At 57.1% G+C, this 16,819-nt stretch overlaps 6 protein-coding genes across 6 annotated transcripts; 3 read left to right on the top strand and 3 right to left on the bottom strand.

The window, feature by feature from the left end:
- Positions 1 to 2,417: 2,417 nt before the first annotated feature.
- Positions 2,418 to 3,596, bottom strand: E0L32_006842 (uncharacterized protein; the record flags this gene model as incomplete). Its single annotated transcript, XM_031141519.1, has 2 exons — positions 2,418 to 3,135; positions 3,229 to 3,596. The coding sequence occupies 2 exons, from the start codon at positions 3,594 to 3,596 to the stop codon at positions 2,418 to 2,420; spliced, it is 1,086 nt and encodes a 361-aa protein (XP_030994141.1).
- A 2,251-nt stretch (positions 3,597 to 5,847) lies between these two features.
- Positions 5,848 to 7,112, top strand: E0L32_006841 (uncharacterized protein; the record flags this gene model as incomplete). Its single annotated transcript, XM_031141518.1, has 3 exons — positions 5,848 to 5,866; positions 6,175 to 6,275; positions 6,414 to 7,112. The coding sequence occupies 3 exons, from the start codon at positions 5,848 to 5,850 to the stop codon at positions 7,110 to 7,112; spliced, it is 819 nt and encodes a 272-aa protein (XP_030994140.1).
- A 1,099-nt stretch (positions 7,113 to 8,211) lies between these two features.
- Positions 8,212 to 10,648, bottom strand: E0L32_006840 (uncharacterized protein; the record flags this gene model as incomplete). Its single annotated transcript, XM_031141517.1, has 2 exons — positions 8,212 to 9,728; positions 9,793 to 10,648. 2 exons carry the CDS (start codon positions 10,646 to 10,648, stop codon positions 8,212 to 8,214), a joined length of 2,373 nt encoding a protein of 790 aa, XP_030994139.1.
- A 620-nt stretch (positions 10,649 to 11,268) lies between these two features.
- E0L32_006839 (uncharacterized protein) lies at positions 11,269 to 12,185 on the top strand (the record flags this gene model as incomplete). The annotated part of the gene is made up of 3 exons (XM_031141516.1): positions 11,269 to 11,341; positions 11,405 to 11,663; positions 11,747 to 12,185. 3 exons carry the CDS (start codon positions 11,269 to 11,271, stop codon positions 12,183 to 12,185), a joined length of 771 nt encoding a protein of 256 aa, XP_030994138.1.
- A 333-nt stretch (positions 12,186 to 12,518) lies between these two features.
- On the bottom strand, positions 12,519 to 14,164 carry E0L32_006838 (uncharacterized protein; the record flags this gene model as incomplete). Its single annotated transcript, XM_031141515.1, has 2 exons — positions 12,519 to 13,734; positions 13,800 to 14,164. The coding sequence occupies 2 exons, from the start codon at positions 14,162 to 14,164 to the stop codon at positions 12,519 to 12,521; spliced, it is 1,581 nt and encodes a 526-aa protein (XP_030994137.1).
- An 813-nt stretch (positions 14,165 to 14,977) lies between these two features.
- E0L32_006837 (uncharacterized protein) lies at positions 14,978 to 16,133 on the top strand (the record flags this gene model as incomplete). Its single annotated transcript, XM_031141514.1, has 4 exons — positions 14,978 to 15,032; positions 15,092 to 15,285; positions 15,348 to 15,412; positions 15,494 to 16,133. 4 exons carry the CDS (start codon positions 14,978 to 14,980, stop codon positions 16,131 to 16,133), a joined length of 954 nt encoding a protein of 317 aa, XP_030994136.1.
- Between the last annotated feature and the right edge of the window lie 686 nt (positions 16,134 to 16,819).

Genomic DNA, 16,819 nt, shown 5'->3' with positions numbered 1-16,819 from the left:
CGGTCCCCGCTTCATGACTTTGGCGCTGGTGACGGAAGCTCTTGGCAGGTCAGAGTAAGGCCGGCCCCAAGGCGACCACTGACCTTAGGGCCCTCGCACTGTGTCCATAGGGCGATCGCCTTACAGGTACTCGCCTCTAGCGTTGTCGCCCGGAGCAGTACAGCATTCACATGTCGGGCTTGCAGTGTTGTCGGCTCCGACACTCCACTATTGACTGGTGAGCTTTGCGAGTGCGAGTTGAGCCAAGTGGAGGTGCTCGCATTGCTCTAGGGAAGACAGTGAGTTGTCGTTGTAGTGGCACTGTATTTTGCCCGCTAAAACCTGACAGTGTCCTGACACTAGCCGCTGGCGCGTGCCAACGAATCGGACGCAGGCTCCTGGGACGTTTCAATTGGGACGGAGTGGCAGGTGTAGTCGTGTCAGTGGTCCGTTTTACGACCCGTTCACAAGAATGAAACGATCAAGATGAAAGTTGACATGCTTGTATGCTTGTCTGACGGCGAGATTAGATTATCTGGAGCACTGGAAACCCCCAATTCCAAATCCATCGCCTTGGCAGGCTTGTCTTTGATGAAGAAGGGCCTTTGATTGACGTCTTGTCCATCCAGGCAGGCCATGAAGTTACTGATTGCATATTATCAGTCTCTACCTAGTATTATGTGTCGCACTCCTGTGCAGTACTGCATGCCGTCTCGTTGACCCAAGGATACCTCGGCCTGGTTCGCGATGAATCAATTGTCCTGGCATCGATGAAGGAATAGAGTCATGCGCAGGTGCTCTCTGCTCACTTCCGCTCTCCCACCGCCAGACGTTCCATTATGGTTCGCCACAGCTACCTACATGTAAAGTAGGTACCGCACTTTACTCGAGGGATCACATCTTGTGTAACATTCAGTTTGATACAAGGCACATCTAGCGGGGGATCCCTCATGCAATTTCCCTGTCCCCTCTGGCACGTCCCGTCTCCCCACCCGACGGCGCGGGAAACGGAATTGCTCGTCGTAAACGTGCCTGTGCCATCCATGCATTCTGTGTGTTGGAGAGGGAGATCAGCATCCCCATGCTCGCTAAATTCAAATCATGAGGTTTTCCATTTGCTCCAGAGATCGCTCCGCTCTTTGTCGCTCCCCGAAATTGCTCCCTGCTACCTCGTCCCGCTGGAATTGAAGAAACTGGGCGACAGACCCGACATCCGCCTGCGCCAGCAACCGGACGGCCGGCCGGCCGTCTTCCACCAAGCGGGAAAAGCTCCCTCTATTTTTAGAGTCGGACAGCCAGCATGTCCCTTGCCTGGGAAGGATTTAAGCAGTGCACCCATCATCCGTTGTAACTAGGTATGTAGACGGGCCGGCACATGCCATGCAAGCCCGCTTGTTGGCCAACCCAACATGACCGTTGCTTTTCAGAACGAGCATAACCCAGCATTCTGGGCAGATTCCTGTTATCTCTCTCCGCAGGGGGACAGCGTCATGCTATGCTGCCCGCAGCGGGCTCTTCTCATGCTCACCAGCCATGTGTCTGTCGTGTCAGGTAACCACAGCGCTTTGCTTTCTCTCTCTAATTTCTCACCGGCCCGTGACACACGAAAAAAGGGCGGACCGCGCCCCCTTTTATCCCTGACCATCATCGCCGTCCTGAGATCGCCGACTTTTAGCTAATAAGCTGACTCCGTTTCCTGTGCCTGGATCACCCGGTTCAGAACTGCTGCGCATCAACTTTTCCAAAGGGCACAGAGAGGGCCAATCAAGCCCGAAGAACTGCTAAGCGCCGCCATGCTCCTCTGCGTACACTGCCGGGCCCCTTCATCGAGAGAGAGAGAGTGTATGTGTGTTTGGCTCGTTCTAGCGCGAAGGGAAGAGCCGGTTGTGGCGCCCACGGGTGGCTTGGCTTGATCATCCCGCTTGTTGGTGACCTTTCTTGGAACATGCCTCTTTGCAGTGGAAGGATTTCTCGTGTGGTCGTACAGCGACGACCATTCATTATCGCGTGACATGCACTGGATTTATTTCAGGCTTGACGTTGGTGCAAGAGAACAGCCGTTGTCGTGGACGGATGTGAGCTTATAGCGTCTAGGTATGTAATTATCTAATGATACCGCAGCCTCTAATCTGAATAGCCGCTCGATGAACATGCCCCCGAGTGTACAGACGCAAGAATGTAGAACAAAAAAAAAAAAAAAGGGAAACTAAAAACGCCAAAGCCATGGAGATGAGTGGTCTCGGGGGGTATATCTATACACAAACTTTTTGCCGAATAATAATAATAAAAAAACCGAAAAACGCCGGTGAGGCCGTGAAGCCATGATGTTGAACATAGGGAAACTCCCCCAAGTCTTGAGGTGTTGAAAAAACAGAGACGGGGTTCACGAAGCCGCGAAAGCCCCTTGTTGCGGGAAAGAGCACACCCTTTCGTCTTCACTACATGACCTCCTCGCGCTCATAGCCGGCGGGCTTGGCCATGGCGTTGGGCGGGTGCGCGCCGGACTTGTAGGCGCTGACAAAGGGGTTCGGGTCCTCCTTCTGGTTCAGGTTGCTGAGCGTGTGGTTGACGCCGCGGTGGCCGGCCTCGTCGGCGCGGATGTAGAGGATGAGGTCGCGCATCGTGCGCTTGCCCTCGGGCATGCGCCAGTACTTGACGGCGATGTCGGGGATCTGGAAGTCGGGGTCGGACCACTTGGGCGTGCAGCCCTGCTCGATCTCCTTGATGCAGCGCGTGTACGTGTGCACGGCCTCCTCCTCGAGGTAGCCGACGAAGCGGTGCGTGAGCTTGGGCGAGATGAGGTAGGTGACGAAGAGCAGGTTGAAGTAGACGCCCTGGGCGCCCAGCAGCATGACCTTCATGAACCAGCCCGGCTCGCACATCTTGAGGAAGGTGAGCAGGTGCATGCGCTCGTTGAACGACTCCTCGAGCAGGCTCTCGATCCAGCCGTTGTCGCGCCGCAGCCGCCGCAGCGAGTGCAGGTGCCGCAGCATGCCGGCCACCATGCCGGGCACGCCCGCGATCGACTCGAGGAAGATGAAGCGCGTGAGCCACTGCGCCTCGGTCAGCGGCTTGACGGCCGCCACCGCCGTCGTCGGGTTCTTCTTGTCCGACTTTTGCTCGCTCGACAGGCCCGTGGCCAGGTCCATGCCCCATCTGTTTTTTTTTTTCGTGGTGCGCAGTCAGCAAAACCTAGTTTTCGGCCGCGAAGATGCAATACCCCTGTCTTGGGGACGCAAAAAAACTGACCTGCAGAACCGCATGAACTTCCAGACGAACTGGTCTCCTAGCGTCTCAGGCGGGCGGTGGCCGGGGACGACGGCCAGCATCTCCTCCTCGGTGTAGCCGTGGTGAGGCCATGCCGGGGGGGTCTCTCGGATATGCTTGGTCTCCTTGATCGGGAAGAAGTCCCGGAGCTGGTTGGCGCTCGTGGTCGAGAACGACCGCGGGGTCTGTGCCTGCCGGTGGTGTGCCTGCCACTGGGCAGTGCACGACAGGCGGCCGCTCGCCGGGTAGACGAGCAGGCACTGGCCGTGAGCAAGAGGCGCGACGGAGCGGCCGAGCTTGGCAACGTGCTGGGGAGAGCACAGCTTGGGGCTCACTCGGGTGGACAGCATTGTGAAGAGGAGGTTCGGTGGTCACAACGACTTGGAGAAGAGGGATGGGATCCAACTCTTGGGGGGGGGATCTGATGTTGGTACTGTTTGTTTATTGACAAGGTCTGGGGCTATCAGAAGGAGTCGAGGGGCGTGGGCGGGAGGGTGGCCTGGGAGCCTCATGATATTTATATGACGGGCGAGTCATAGTGCTTACTTGGCACCACTGAGACATAGCAACCTCTTTGGGAGCAAATGGGCCACAAACTAATCAGATCATGAGCAAGTTGAGGGGGCCAAGTCAAACCGAATAGGAAAAAGCAGGGCAAATACGAACTGCCTATCGGGGTCTTGATTTACACAAAGGCTGTGGAGGAGGCGCTCCGATGGCTACGCCGCGAAACTATGGCAAGACTAGCGAATTTGTCGGTACCTGTCTCGTCTCGTATGAGGCGCGTGGGATCTGAAATCCAAAGTGTTCCCCGAAGGGCCTCGCAGTGGAATAGGCTTGGCGTCCCGCCTGCTCGCCGTGGCATCGGGTGTGGCGGGTTCTCCGAATGGCCGGGGCCCTTCGGCGACTTGATGGAGGTGAAGCTGTCAGTGTTGCAGGAGAAAGCCGGGGCGACGGTCGGGGCGGGCGTGTCAGGTGGCCAGGTGGAAATTGGCATTTGGCTTGCCCTGAGTGGCCGTCGGGTCCTTCCGGGGTGGGCTTTGGTGGCCCTCTCCAGCGCCATCCGTAGCATTTTCGCTGGTTAGTCATCTGGGGCGAGCGTCGCATTTCCGTTTTCGGAAAACGAAGGTTGAAATTGTATTTGAGAGATCTTGTTGTTCGGCGTGCAACTAGGTATTGATAGCTGAGATCAAAGCTGGATTCGATCGATGGTTGATCTTGCCAGTAGGGTAAGGTGGCTGCGATCAGCAGGCAAGCTCGACATTCCCACAGCCTTTGAGGCAGAAAATGCCTGCCTTAGCTTCACGTAGCTTCACGACTCCAGGGTTCCTCTGCGCAAGTATTCTGGAGCCTGTTGCTGGTCTGCAGAGGCTCTCGGTGTTTGCTCGCTCCTCTGGTCTGGTCTGACAGCTACCCACCCGGGCAGATCCGGCTGTAGAAGAAGTGGAAAGGGACCGAATAAGGTCAGAGGATTGAGGCCAAGCAATACTGCTCATCATGTCAGATGTCTGATAAACAAAACTGGAAACTACTTTTGGTGACATACACGCCCGAGAACCTAGACGGTATGGCTTGCCCTCCTCTCCAGCCACACCTGAATGATCTCTACACATGTCATAGTGACAATCATGTACTTCTGCGGTCACAGGTGGTAGATGTTTGCAGGGGGGGATACCTCCCAAAGGTTAAATCGATATCAGACAGCACATATGCGGGGCTGGCCTCACATGGTCGACGACTTCCCAACTGGTATCATGGCATGTACTTTGTAGACATTCTGGATGTGCCGTGACGAATCAGTGGGTAGGGGCAGTCTGACCTGACCCTTGGGCAGATCCTACTCGTGTCGCTTGTAGAGCATGCAGGGGCTTGGCAGAGCTGGCTTCAAGCCAAGATCAGCCATATGACTCTTTCAGCCTCCGGTATCGTCGTCGCAAGGATCAATGCAAGCGACACATGGATTCACGGCCAAGATTGCAGCGACTGGGAAGTATGGTGTGAAAATGATAGGGACCACCACATACATGTACAGTGCAGACGCCGGACTGGCTGCGGCTAAACCCGTTCCTGTCGTGGACGGCCCCAACTTTGCATGGTTGGGCACAAAGAGGAGAGGAGAGGCGTGCAAACAACCACTGAGCCGGTTTTTTCCAGGGGAAAAAAAAAACCACCAGCGACTCAGAGTCAGTGACGCACACAAATTGAATTCCAGACCCCTAGAAACAAGGCGCGGGGCGGCTGCTAGGGCCGCCTGGAATTCGATTTTTGGGGGAAATACTTGAGGATCTTATCTGAACTGTTAGCCAGGGCAGAAGGAGAAAAAAAAAAAAAAAAAAAAAAGGGAAGATTGTCCCAAACAAGTTCCATCAGCCCTCAAATTCATTATTGCGCCCTGCGCTTTTTCTGCCCAACCGAAGCTGGACCCAGTCGTAGCCTACCTCCTTTATTTCCTCCCTCTCTCCCTCTGACCAAACCGCCATCCAACTTCCTTTTCCACCGTAAAATCCCAGGATTCACAAAAGAGCCTCACAAGCAGACTTCACGCCGACCGATCGCCAGACAAAACGTAGAATCAACAGACCTCGCAAGAAATTCGACATCATGCCTGGAAAGCAGTGGGGTGAGTGACGATGATTTATTTTACCCCCCCTCATCGCTACGCGAAAATGCCACGTATTTCGGGCTCAGCAACCGCGCAGAGAGAGGACGGCCCTACAAGCGGCAGCACCATGGCGCACAACCCCGAAATGAAGGAATTCATTTGGAAGACGTCAAGGACTCGTTTCCATGCAGATGGATATCGACCTCTGTGGGGCAGGATGGGCTGTCACACGTCCTTCCGCGCCCTACGGCGACCGACCGTCTATACCCTGTCGCTTTGTGGCCTCTGTTCTTACTGAATCCGGCTGACCGCTCTTTGCCCTGCAGACGATGAGGAGTCCAGCTCCGCCGAGTCCGCAGCCTCGCCTCAGTTCGGGGCCGTGCGCCGCAACAACAAGTTTGACGATGAGGAGGCCGGAGACAGTGATGTAAGTTTGCTCGCTCGATCGACACGTTCTTCCACTGCCGGGGGGGTGCCGTCATCACCACGCCCCCCCCTCGCCCTCGACCTTCACTCCGCCAACTCCTTCCGAAACACCCGGTCCTAACCATGATCCCGTCGCCAGGTCCTAGACTCGTGGGACGCCGCCGAGGACTCGGAGGTCGAGCGCGAGAAGGCCAAGAAGGCTGAGGAGGCCAAGGCCAAGGCCGCCGCCGAGGAGGCCGCCAACAAGAAGTCCAAGAAGCAGCGCATCGCCGAGCACCAGGCCGAGCGCGCCCGCCAGCTGGCCGAGGCTGGCGACTTCAGCGACGACGACGAGACCGAGGAGCAGAAGCGCGAGCGCCTGCGCCGCACCGAGAAGGAGGCCGACCTCCGCCACGCCGAGGACCTGTTCGGCGACATCGGCGTGCCCTCGGGCCGCAAGGCCGTCGCCGGCGCCACCGTCATCACCGTCGACCCCAGCGACCCGACCAGCACCGTCGACATCGCCACCCTGCCCATCTTCAGCCCGACCACCAAGACCCAGTTCGAGCAGCTGCGCCAGGTCCTGGCGCCCCTGCTCATCGCCAACGCCAAGAAGCCGCACTACACCCTCTTCCTCCAGGAGTTCGCCAAGCAGCTGGCCAAGGAGCTGCCCAGCGACCAGATCAAGAAGGTCGCCAGCACCCTGACCACCCTGAGCAACGAGAAGATGAAGGAGGAGAAGGCCGCCGACAAGGGCGGCAAGAAGACCAAGGCCGCCAAGACCAAGACCTCTCTTGCCGTCGGCCGCCCCAACGTCGCCGACACCTCTGCGTACGACGACGACGCGTTCGGAGAGTAAGTTCTCATCAAGCCTCCTATGCTAAGCCCTTTGGGTCTATGTCTGCCTGTGATGGCATCAGTTCACTGACAAGATTCGGCAAAACAGTGATGATTTTATGTGAAAGGCTTTCTCTACGATCTTCCAACCGTCGTTTCGTACGACGCCACGCTTGGTCCGTCCTTTGCGCTGCAACAAGTGGATGGATCGCGTCGCCCTCGACCGAAGAAGGGGGAAATGGGAGGGCTCCTGCGTGTGCCCGACACTGGCAAATTCGATGCACACTATTGCCGCTGGGATCATGGCGGCAAATGTCCTCAGTCGAGCCGTCCCGACCTTCCGAGGCCCGGGGCTGGTTGTGGAGGAGGGGAGAGAGAGAGAGATGGGAGAGAACGTCGGCAGGAGTCTTTGCAGCATTTTTTATACATACAACAAGGACGAGGATGGCCATTTAATGACGAAGGTGTGATGAGTTTGGGAGATGATGTACGGAGAACGTGTGGTCAGTGGGATAAAAAGTCGTCACCTTTTGTTTTCCATGATTGCTGGTACTACTTCGCCTTTTCCCATCAGCGATGCATTTACATGCATACATAGAGATAAGATAGCGTTGCATGGCATTGAGCTGATCGAGCGGACTGGGGGGAAGAAGACGTGGAGTTGAATGCATTAGATTCTGTTAGAGAGAGCTGTGCTTTCGATGCAATTACAGACAACAGGCTGTTTTTACCTCATGCCACGGCAGATTCAGTGTTGACGTAGATGTTTCTATTCAGTCGTCCTTGACTTGGGTACATTACAAGCAAGCAGGCCTAACCCCCAACGCCTAGTATCGCCGTGTAAATCGAAGCAGTTGTGAGTGTCCCTTCCCCCCTCCCCCTATTCTTCGTGCTGAAATACAAGATCAACGCCAAATGTCGCTACATGTATGATGTGTACAGGACAGCAAATCCCGCCACTGGATGCCAAAAAAAAACAAGAAAGAACACACACCTGGACCTACATCCCTCTACGTATACTACACGAAATGGGTCTGTCTGTCTGTCTGCCTGCCTGTATAAATATTGGCATCTACAACACACACCCTCTCCAGCCACCTACCACCCTGTTTGCCTCATTCTCACATGTAATCCCCCGCCACGCCCGCCAGCAGCGCGTGCACGACCATGCTGAGCGTCCAGAAGCCGACCTTCTTGAGCCGGCGCACGCGCGACTGCTGGTCCTCGACGTCGCGCGCGAAAGCCGAGTAGACCTCGGCCGACATGTCGTCCATGAGGCCGCAGTCGAAGATGGACCACGAGCCGTCGAAATCGGGCGCGCGCTTGACGACGCGGCAGTTGATGGGGATGTAGGTGCGCTTCGAGTTGATGTAGGCGACGATGGGCCGGATGAGCGCCGCGTTGATGTAGCTGTGGCCCAGGTCCTTGGACGCCGAGAAGTAGGGCACCTGGGCGCGCACGTCGTTGAGGTGCAGCCGCAGGTCCATGACGAGGTACCGCGGGATCTCGTCGATGGGGCTCGCGTGCGGCGCCGCTTCTGGGACGGTCGAGAGGGAGGCTTCGGCGGTTTGTTCTCGGGTTGTGGTGATGGTGGAGGTGTCTTGGGGTTCGCTGTGCAGTATGGAGGCTGTGTCCCTGGAGAGGTGGCCCTGCTGCTCTGGACCGCTGTCAAGGGCGTACTGTGCGTCGTTGGCGGGCCCCTCCTGGTCCTGATTGTCCAGGATTCTCAGGTATCGGTTGGATGTCACGGCCTCTTCCATCTTGTCGTAAAAGTCGCTGACGACCTTGCCGATGCCTTCATCGACGTCAGCTGGGAACATGATGTCGGCGACTATGTCGAGGTTCCCCTCGTAGATCCACCCAAAGGGGCCTTCGACTCCCCTGTTCAGATGGTCGATCTTGAGGCCATCGATTCTGAGTCGTGAGAACTTCTTCCACGCAGATGCATCGCCAACTTGGTCCACTGCTATGATGCCGTGGTCGTCTCCGGCCGGGACTCCATGAATCTGGCGTGGGTGGATCGTGAACAGAGAGCCATCAAACGAGCCAGACATGTGCGTCGCAGACAGGAAGTCGTAGAACAGCCACTGTTTTCGCAGCTGGGGCAGCTCGCACGAGTAGATGCTCATGGAGAACGGCCTGAAATTGTCAGGCTGGTGGATGGTCACGAGCAGGTCTTCGAGCTTGAAGTGCTCAATCTCGAAGTCGCCGGGCTGGTGTTCGTGTCGGTATGACAAGGGGTCGGCAGGCTCGTCGGGCCAGACGACGTGCGTCCTGTCAACCACGCCTCTGACACCCTTGACCTCGACGTCTTTCAAGAACCCCTTGCCGTTCCACCACTTGATAAAGGAGAGCGTCACATTGACGGTGTTGATAGTGACGTCGAACTGGGTATAGTTGCCGTCGTCTGCTTCGGTTGCCGATTCGGAGTGGCCCGCTTTGGCAGCTGCCATGGCGGCAGCGCTCGTCGAAGAGCCCTTCTTGACCGACGATTTCAGCTGGCCGGGTCTCCGCGACACGAACACATTTCGGAACGTGATAACGCCGTCCTTCCATCTGGGGACAATAGCAGACTCGAAGACGACAGTCACACCAGCCGACTGGGTTAGGTAGTCGCCTACCCACTTCGCAAGCTCCTCTGCATTCAAGACATGTCAGCAAACCGAATCCCCACGGACGATCCAGGAGAAGAAGGCACGCACCTTGCGCAAATACAGTGTTGACCGTCAGGATGACCAAGGAAAAGAATGTCGTGGTCCCAAGCAGAATCCAAACGATATGTCCGAACACAAACCAGGAGACAAACGCCCCCCATTCATCCGCATTCCAGGGCCGCATGCTCCTGATGGAGAACCACTTGAACCGGACCTTCATCCTCTGCCAGAATCCAGTCGCGGCAGCCAACAGTTCTTCTTTCGTCGGCCTATGAGGCATCTTTGGGAGGTGTGGCAGGTGATCGGAGAGGTACTTGGACATGGATTCGGTAATGGACTCGGGGTCGTGGTGTTCGGGCTGGCCCTTCGGGGGTGTCGTCGTCGGCTTTTGGGCATTTTCCGCCTTTGGTGGCACGGCAGACTTCTTGACTTCCTCCTCGCCGGCCTTGGAGCTCTTGTACCTACGGGCCGGTGTCCTCCCCTTGCCCAGCGCACCCGTATGCTGGCCGCGCTGCCATGCTTGCCTGGCCAGGCGGCTGACGTTTGTCTTGGACGCCGCGCCGGCTACGATGGCGGAATCGGCGGCGGCGGCGCATGTCGTCACGACATTCTGCGTCGAGCTGGTCGGGTTCCCAAGGCCCAGGAGCAGCAGGCCGCCCGAGGTGCAGCTCCGCCGGACACTGGTTGATGAAAACTTTGCCGACTGCGGCGACGGCAGGTGCCTCGACGAGGTAAAGAACCTCCCGGCGCTAGGCCTCGAGGCCCAGAACCTGGCTTGGCCGAAGCCGATGTGGTTCAGGCGCTTGCGGCTCGAGGGCAGGTTCCATAGGGCGGCGTCGACTGTTTCCCGGATCGAGGCCCAGAACTGGCGACCCAGCTGGGTCTGTGCAGTGCTAGATGGCATGACCGCAGCTCATTCTGTTGAAGAGAAGAGCTTTGCTTGGGGGACAAATGGTCAATGAGACATGATTGAGCTGGCCCTTGAGATAGTTACGAGCAGGGAGGGGAAAGCGTGGTGTGACTGCGATCCCTGATCTAATAAACCTTTGGGCTGGCGGTAGGAGCAGCTGGCTGGGGTGATGATCCCAGATGCTTGGATGCTTGAAACCTCCTCTCGGTTTTCAATGACGCGCCAACCATGCGAGCAAGGATTGATCGAATGGCTGGGCCTGGACGGATGTAAGTGGATCCCCCTTTTTTTCGCTCGAGTTTAATGATCTCTTCTCACTGCTTTATCGATAAGCTGCCGCTGATTGTCGGCCATACAAGCGGGGTGCCACAAATTTTTGCGGGCGCGGGTTGCGTCCCACCAAGAAAAAAAGTTGATGTGGGTGGGTGTATGCTGTCGATTCTGCCGCTTTGCCCGCCAGGACGGTGAGAGAAAGAGAAAGGACTGGACAAGACACGATACGACCAACCCAACGCAACTCCCATAGGTTCCCAGTCTGGTCATCAACCGGTACTTCTTCCTTGGAAGAACGACAAAGCGAGTCGATACAATCACAGACCAGCCACACAGCAAACATGCCTGCTCCCACTGCGCTCCTCAAGAAGGAGGAGCCTGCCCTGGCGCAGGACATCCCCCTCCCCGAAGCTGGTATGTCATGGCAGACCCTCTTCCCGTCGAGATGCACTGACCAACAATCACTCTCTCCTATAGACCGGGTCGAAGAGGTCCTTCTGGACGCCACCGACGCCGACTTCTCACAACCCGCCGCCCTCGAGCCTGCCGCGGACGCCGACACCGAGATGGTCCTCGACGAGGAGGCCCGCCCCAAGTTCCCGGCCTCCAAGGACGTCGAGACGGCCACCCGCCGCGAGCAGCGCAAGGTCCCCATCCCTCCGCACCGCATGAGCCCCCTGCGGACCTCGTGGATGAAGATCTGCGACCCCCTGGTCACCCACCTGAAGCTGCAAGTGTAAGTCTTTGACAACACGTCACGCCTACACCAAATGAATAGGATTAGGGAAACTCAAAGAGATTCTGACATTTCTATTCCAGGCGAATGAACGTCAAGTCCAAGGCCGTCGAGCTGCGCACGTCGAGGCACACGACCGACCCGGGCGCGCTGCAAAAGGGCGAGGACTTCATCCGCGCCTTCTCCCTCGGCTTCGACGTCGACGACGCCATCGCCCTGCTGCGCCTCGACGACCTCTACATCCAGAGCTTCGAGATCAAGGACGTCAAGACCCTCGAGGGCGACCACCTCGCCCGCGCCATCGGCCGCATCGCCGGCAAGGACGGCCGCACAAAGTTCGCCATCGAGAACACGACGCGCACGAGGATAGTCCTGGCCGACAGCAAGGTCCACATCCTCGGCGGCTTCAAGAACATCGGCATGGCCAGGGAGAGCGTCGTCAGCCTGATCCTCGGCAAGACCCCCGGCCGCGTGTACGACAACCTGCGGACCATCAGCGCGAGGATGAAGGAGAGGTTCTAAAAAGCGGGGGATGTCGGTTGGGTTGAATGGCATGGATCATGGCGTATTGGCGTTTCTAGACCATTTCGGTTTTTCTTTCATCAAGGACGTGTCTTTCTCTCGGTATACCACCAATGTCACTCAAAAAGCATGAATGAACAAATTCACTTTCGAAGGGTCATCACCTATTTTTCTCTACCATTACCGATTCATAAAACTAGAGTTGTGGACGAAACATCCACCTGGGTATCAAAAGAGTTCATCCATCTGTCCATCCCGAACAGATGCGCCCACCAAGTCCATCGCTACACTTGCCCCGTCCTTGTAGTACCTGTAAATCACGTCCCAGAACCATTAGTTGACATGCACCTCTACAGTGTCCATGTCCTCCATCTCCGACTCCTCCACAGTCATCTTGGCATCGAGCTTCTCGCCGTCCCACCAGAGCGACACGTCTCGGTCGTGGGGGATCCGGTTCTGCATCCTGAAGATGCCGAGCATGATCTCGACCGAGGTGTCGTGGTGCGCCGTCAGCTTGACCGGCTCGTAGTCCTTGGACTTGAGTGTCAGGCGGACCTTGACCTTTGTCTCCTCGACATTGTCCAGCTCGCCGGCACCATTGTACACATCGTCGTCCTCGTCTTCATTGTCCTCGTTCAGACGGGCCAGGCTCTTGGCCTTCTCCTTCTCCCGGTCGTCCAGGTAGGCCTGGTACGAGGCCTCGTTCCACGCCTCGAAGTGCAGCTTGCCGTTGCGGAAGCCGGGCTCGAGGGGCCCGATCGACGCGCCGCTGGCCTTCTTCACCCGGCCGCGCTCGTCAGCGGCGAGCCCGAGCGAGCGGCCCGACGTCGTGCTGTAGATCTTGTTGCCCTTCCACGTCAAAAAGATGCCGCCGTCCTCGCCCGCCTCCGGCAGGGGGTAGCCCTTGGCGCGCAGGTGGTGCGCGTAGCAGGTCTTGACGAGCTTCATGTTCTGCGACAGCCTGCGCTTCATGATGAGCGGGGGAATGTCCTCGCCGTCGGGGAGCCGCGACGTGACAAAGATCTGGATGATCGCGTCGTTCTCCGGTGTGCCGCCGCCGGTGGGCGACGATGGGTCTGGCGGGCCGTGGTAGTGGTGAGCGCTGCGCTCGACCGTCTCCTGCGCTTGTGCCGCTGCATTGCGGGCTTGGGCACGGATAATGTACTCGGCGAACTCGGGGTTGACGGTCTCTTGTAGATCATCCTCGTCCATCAGCTGGTCATCATCGGGCACCTCGTCCAAATCGGCAACCACGGTGGTGGGAGGTGTCCGCTGTTCGGCTCGGGGTCTCCTTGGGGTGGAGCGGGTGCGGTATGCGGGATGGATACCCACATTGTCCTCATCATCGTCCGATATAGTGATAGAGGCAGGGGGTGCGAAGGGGGAGGACTGAGGTTGCTGCTTGATGGGAGTTGCTAGACTATACGGGGAAGCCAAGCCTTTGCCCTTGGCCACCTTGTTCTTTCGGTGAGAGAGGCCAGACGAAGGCGTAGCATGATCGGAATGACGGCTCGCTGGCGGCGTAGCAGGCTCGCTAGACTTGCTAGACCTGCTTCAGAAGATGTGAGTGACTAGAGTTTTGTGGAAGGCGGACGCCTGGGGGGATGGACATACGAAGCACGCAGGGACGCCCTTCGCCTCATCTCCCGATCAGACACGTCATAGATGTCCTCTTCATCCATTTCCGAGACCTTTCTGCGCTTGGCCGAGTGCGATTCTGTGGGGTTCTTGGATTGAGCTCCTGCCTGTCCAGCCTCCTCTTCCGCAGATGCGATCGGGAAGAAGTCCTTGGATCTCTGGAACAAAGCCAGGGCGTTGCTCGTATCGTCTTGGTCTTCAGTGTCTTGTGAAGTGAGATCTTGAACCAGATTGGCGGGACGACTACGATGGACAGCCTGGCGTTTGAAGAGAAGCGGTTTTCTCTTCTTTGGCGGGGAGGCTGTCTGAGCCGGATCTGACGGTGGGCTGAGATCGCCCATGGTGCAAATGTAGCCACCTTGAAGGGCCGTGTCACAGGTGATTGTCTTGCAGGTGGAGGAAGAGGCGATTGAGGGCAGCCTTTGCTGTCGCTATTCAAGCATTCTGAGTTGTGGAGGTTCAAAGCCGGTGATGCACAATCTTGCACTTTACGCGTGGTGGCCGAATTGCGCGCGACAGGGCTAGGTATGAGTTCACGCGATGTTGCCGTAGAAATAATTCATGGTGGGGTACTTTTGGCAGCCAGGATCCCAGGATCGACAAAAGGAATGCGACAGGACTGTGATTGGCCAGGCACTTTATTGATAAGTACTTGTACATGTACTTGTACCAGTAGCCTACTGGAGTTCTTAGGGCCTCGGCTGGCGAGCCTGTCCTTCTTCAGGCGGAGTTAGCGGGTGTTTCCAGCGGGGGGCGGTCGCTATCGATAACGCTGAAGGCTGACTTCAGCAGCCTCCACCACCTGGACCTCGCACTCGGATCCAGTGCTGTTCCTTGGAGAGCATGGGGAAGAAATGGGGTAAAGAGGATTCGTGCCGAGGCAGAGACATAACGATTAATGAACACGAAGCTCACACCCACATCAGCATCTGGGAGCATATTACATTTGATCCAAGACAGAACAACGAGCCTCTGTACTATATAACCGTGCATGTTGCATCTCACTCAAGGAATATTTGTGTTTCCTAGCGCATACACGGTTGGTTGTCTGAGTATCTGTTCATTGCGTGCGCAACGTCATTGCATCATCTCCAACGTCGCCCTCACGCTGAAGTGAGACCCCCATCAACACTCAAAAGACTTGAATCACAAAGATGGCTATGCCCAAGTCAAAATACCTCAGTCCAGTCTGGAAGGACGGCATCTTTGGTAGGTGACCCCCATAGACAAATTTTTTCGAGAGGGGACAGATGCTGACTCTCTGGAAGCCGACCGAGTTGTCTTTGTCACTGGCGGTGCTGGCGATATCTGCAGTGCTCAGACCCGGGCGCTCGTCCATCTCGGTGCCAACGCCTGCATCATCGGCCGCAACCCTACAAAGACCGAGGCTGCTGCCAAAGAGATCGCCAAGGTTCGAAGTGGCGCCAAGGTCATTGGCATCGGCAACGTCGATGTCAGAAAGGTTGGTCGCGATTCTAGAGCAAACAAGGACTGTAGGGCCCCGTCGCTAATCTCCTGGGCTAGTTTGAGAGCCTCAAGGCCGCGGCCGACCGCTGTGTTGCCGAGCTGGGTGCGATTGATTTCGTCATGTAAGTTGCAACCAGCCTACGGGGTGGTGGTCAACATCCACATCGAGACATACCGGTCTCGTCCATGCTGACAAGTCCCAGTGCCGGCGCGGCCGGCAACTTCATCGCGCCCCTATCGGCGCTGACCCCCAACGGCTTCAAGACAGTCATCGACATCGACACCATCGGCACGTACAACACGGTCAAGGCTACGATCGACCACCTCGTCCAGTCAGCGAGCCGCAACAAGGACTCTGCCGAGACGGGGCTGACCGGCGGCCGCATCCTCTACGTCTCAGCCACCTTCCACTACACGGGCCTGCCGCTGCAGGCCCACGTCGCCGCGGCAAAGGCCGGCGTAGACGCCATCATGGCCTCTGTCGCCCTCGAGTACGGCCCCCTCGGGATCAGCTCCAACGTCATCGCGCCCGGCGCCATCGAGGGCACCGAGGGCATGGAGCGCCTCGGAAGCAAGGCGGTCGACTCCAAGCTGCTGGCCAAGAGCTTCCCCAGCGGCCGTATGGGCCGTGTGAGGGACATTGCCGATGCGACGGTCTACCTCTTCAGCGACGCTGGCAGCTACGTCAACGGCCATGCCTTGATCGTGGATGGGGCGGCGTGGCGGCGGCAGGGCGGGAACTCTGTCGGTTTGGATCCCGGCATGGAATACCCAAACTTCCTCATCGACGGCGTGTTCTCTGCCAACGTGAAGAGCGGCAGGAAGGAGAAGGGCAAGCTGTAGAGACGCAGCGGAACGAGATGTCTTGTCATTAGTAGCCATACAGCGTTCACTTTTAGTTTCACCCATTCCATGGGATTCTCTTCACATGTTGAACAGCCATTGGTGATGAGTCTTTCATCCTTCAGCAGGAAGAAGTTATGAACATTGAGACACTCAAAAATTGTCCTGTGAGCTTCTGGTATACTTCCTATGCTTGGATGTACGGAGACAAGCTGCATCAGCTCTCGACAAAACTTGCCTAGACGAATGCATTTACATGGTCGGGATACAACCCCGAGAACCCCAAGCCCGAGAAAATCTCCACAGCAAACCCCCCACCCTGAACCTCCGTGATTGCGCGGGCTTTTCTGGGCCGGCAAGGGTAAAGAGCAGCCATTCCCCGACAAACACTGGCTGCTTGGCAGTGACAGTGGCACTGGCCGGGGTGATGGAGATGATACATATCTGCACGTCAAGCAGCAGAAACCACTGCGCTTACTGATCAGAAGCAGAGGGAAACCGAAAGGTTTTATAGGTAGATAGATGCCCGGTCGACGTTAGTACCAGGGCACGATGGCACCCTCCCGGATGTCTTAGCTTGTTAAGTGTCAGCCCACGGAAGGGCTCAGAAGCCCACCCGAGATACAGCAGGGAAGCTATCCGATCCAAGCGATAATCGGTCGTGGTTGGGCGACAGGCTCCACGGA

The sequence above is a fragment of the Thyridium curvatum genome (genome assembly GCF_004353045.1).
Source record: "Thyridium curvatum strain D216 chromosome Unknown NODE_40_length_362384_cov_81.811220, whole genome shotgun sequence".
Taxonomy (NCBI): Eukaryota; Fungi; Ascomycota; class Sordariomycetes; order Thyridiales; family Thyridiaceae; genus Thyridium; species Thyridium curvatum.
The sequence above is the reverse complement of the archived record's forward strand: the minus strand, read 5'-3'. Positions and strand labels throughout refer to the sequence as shown.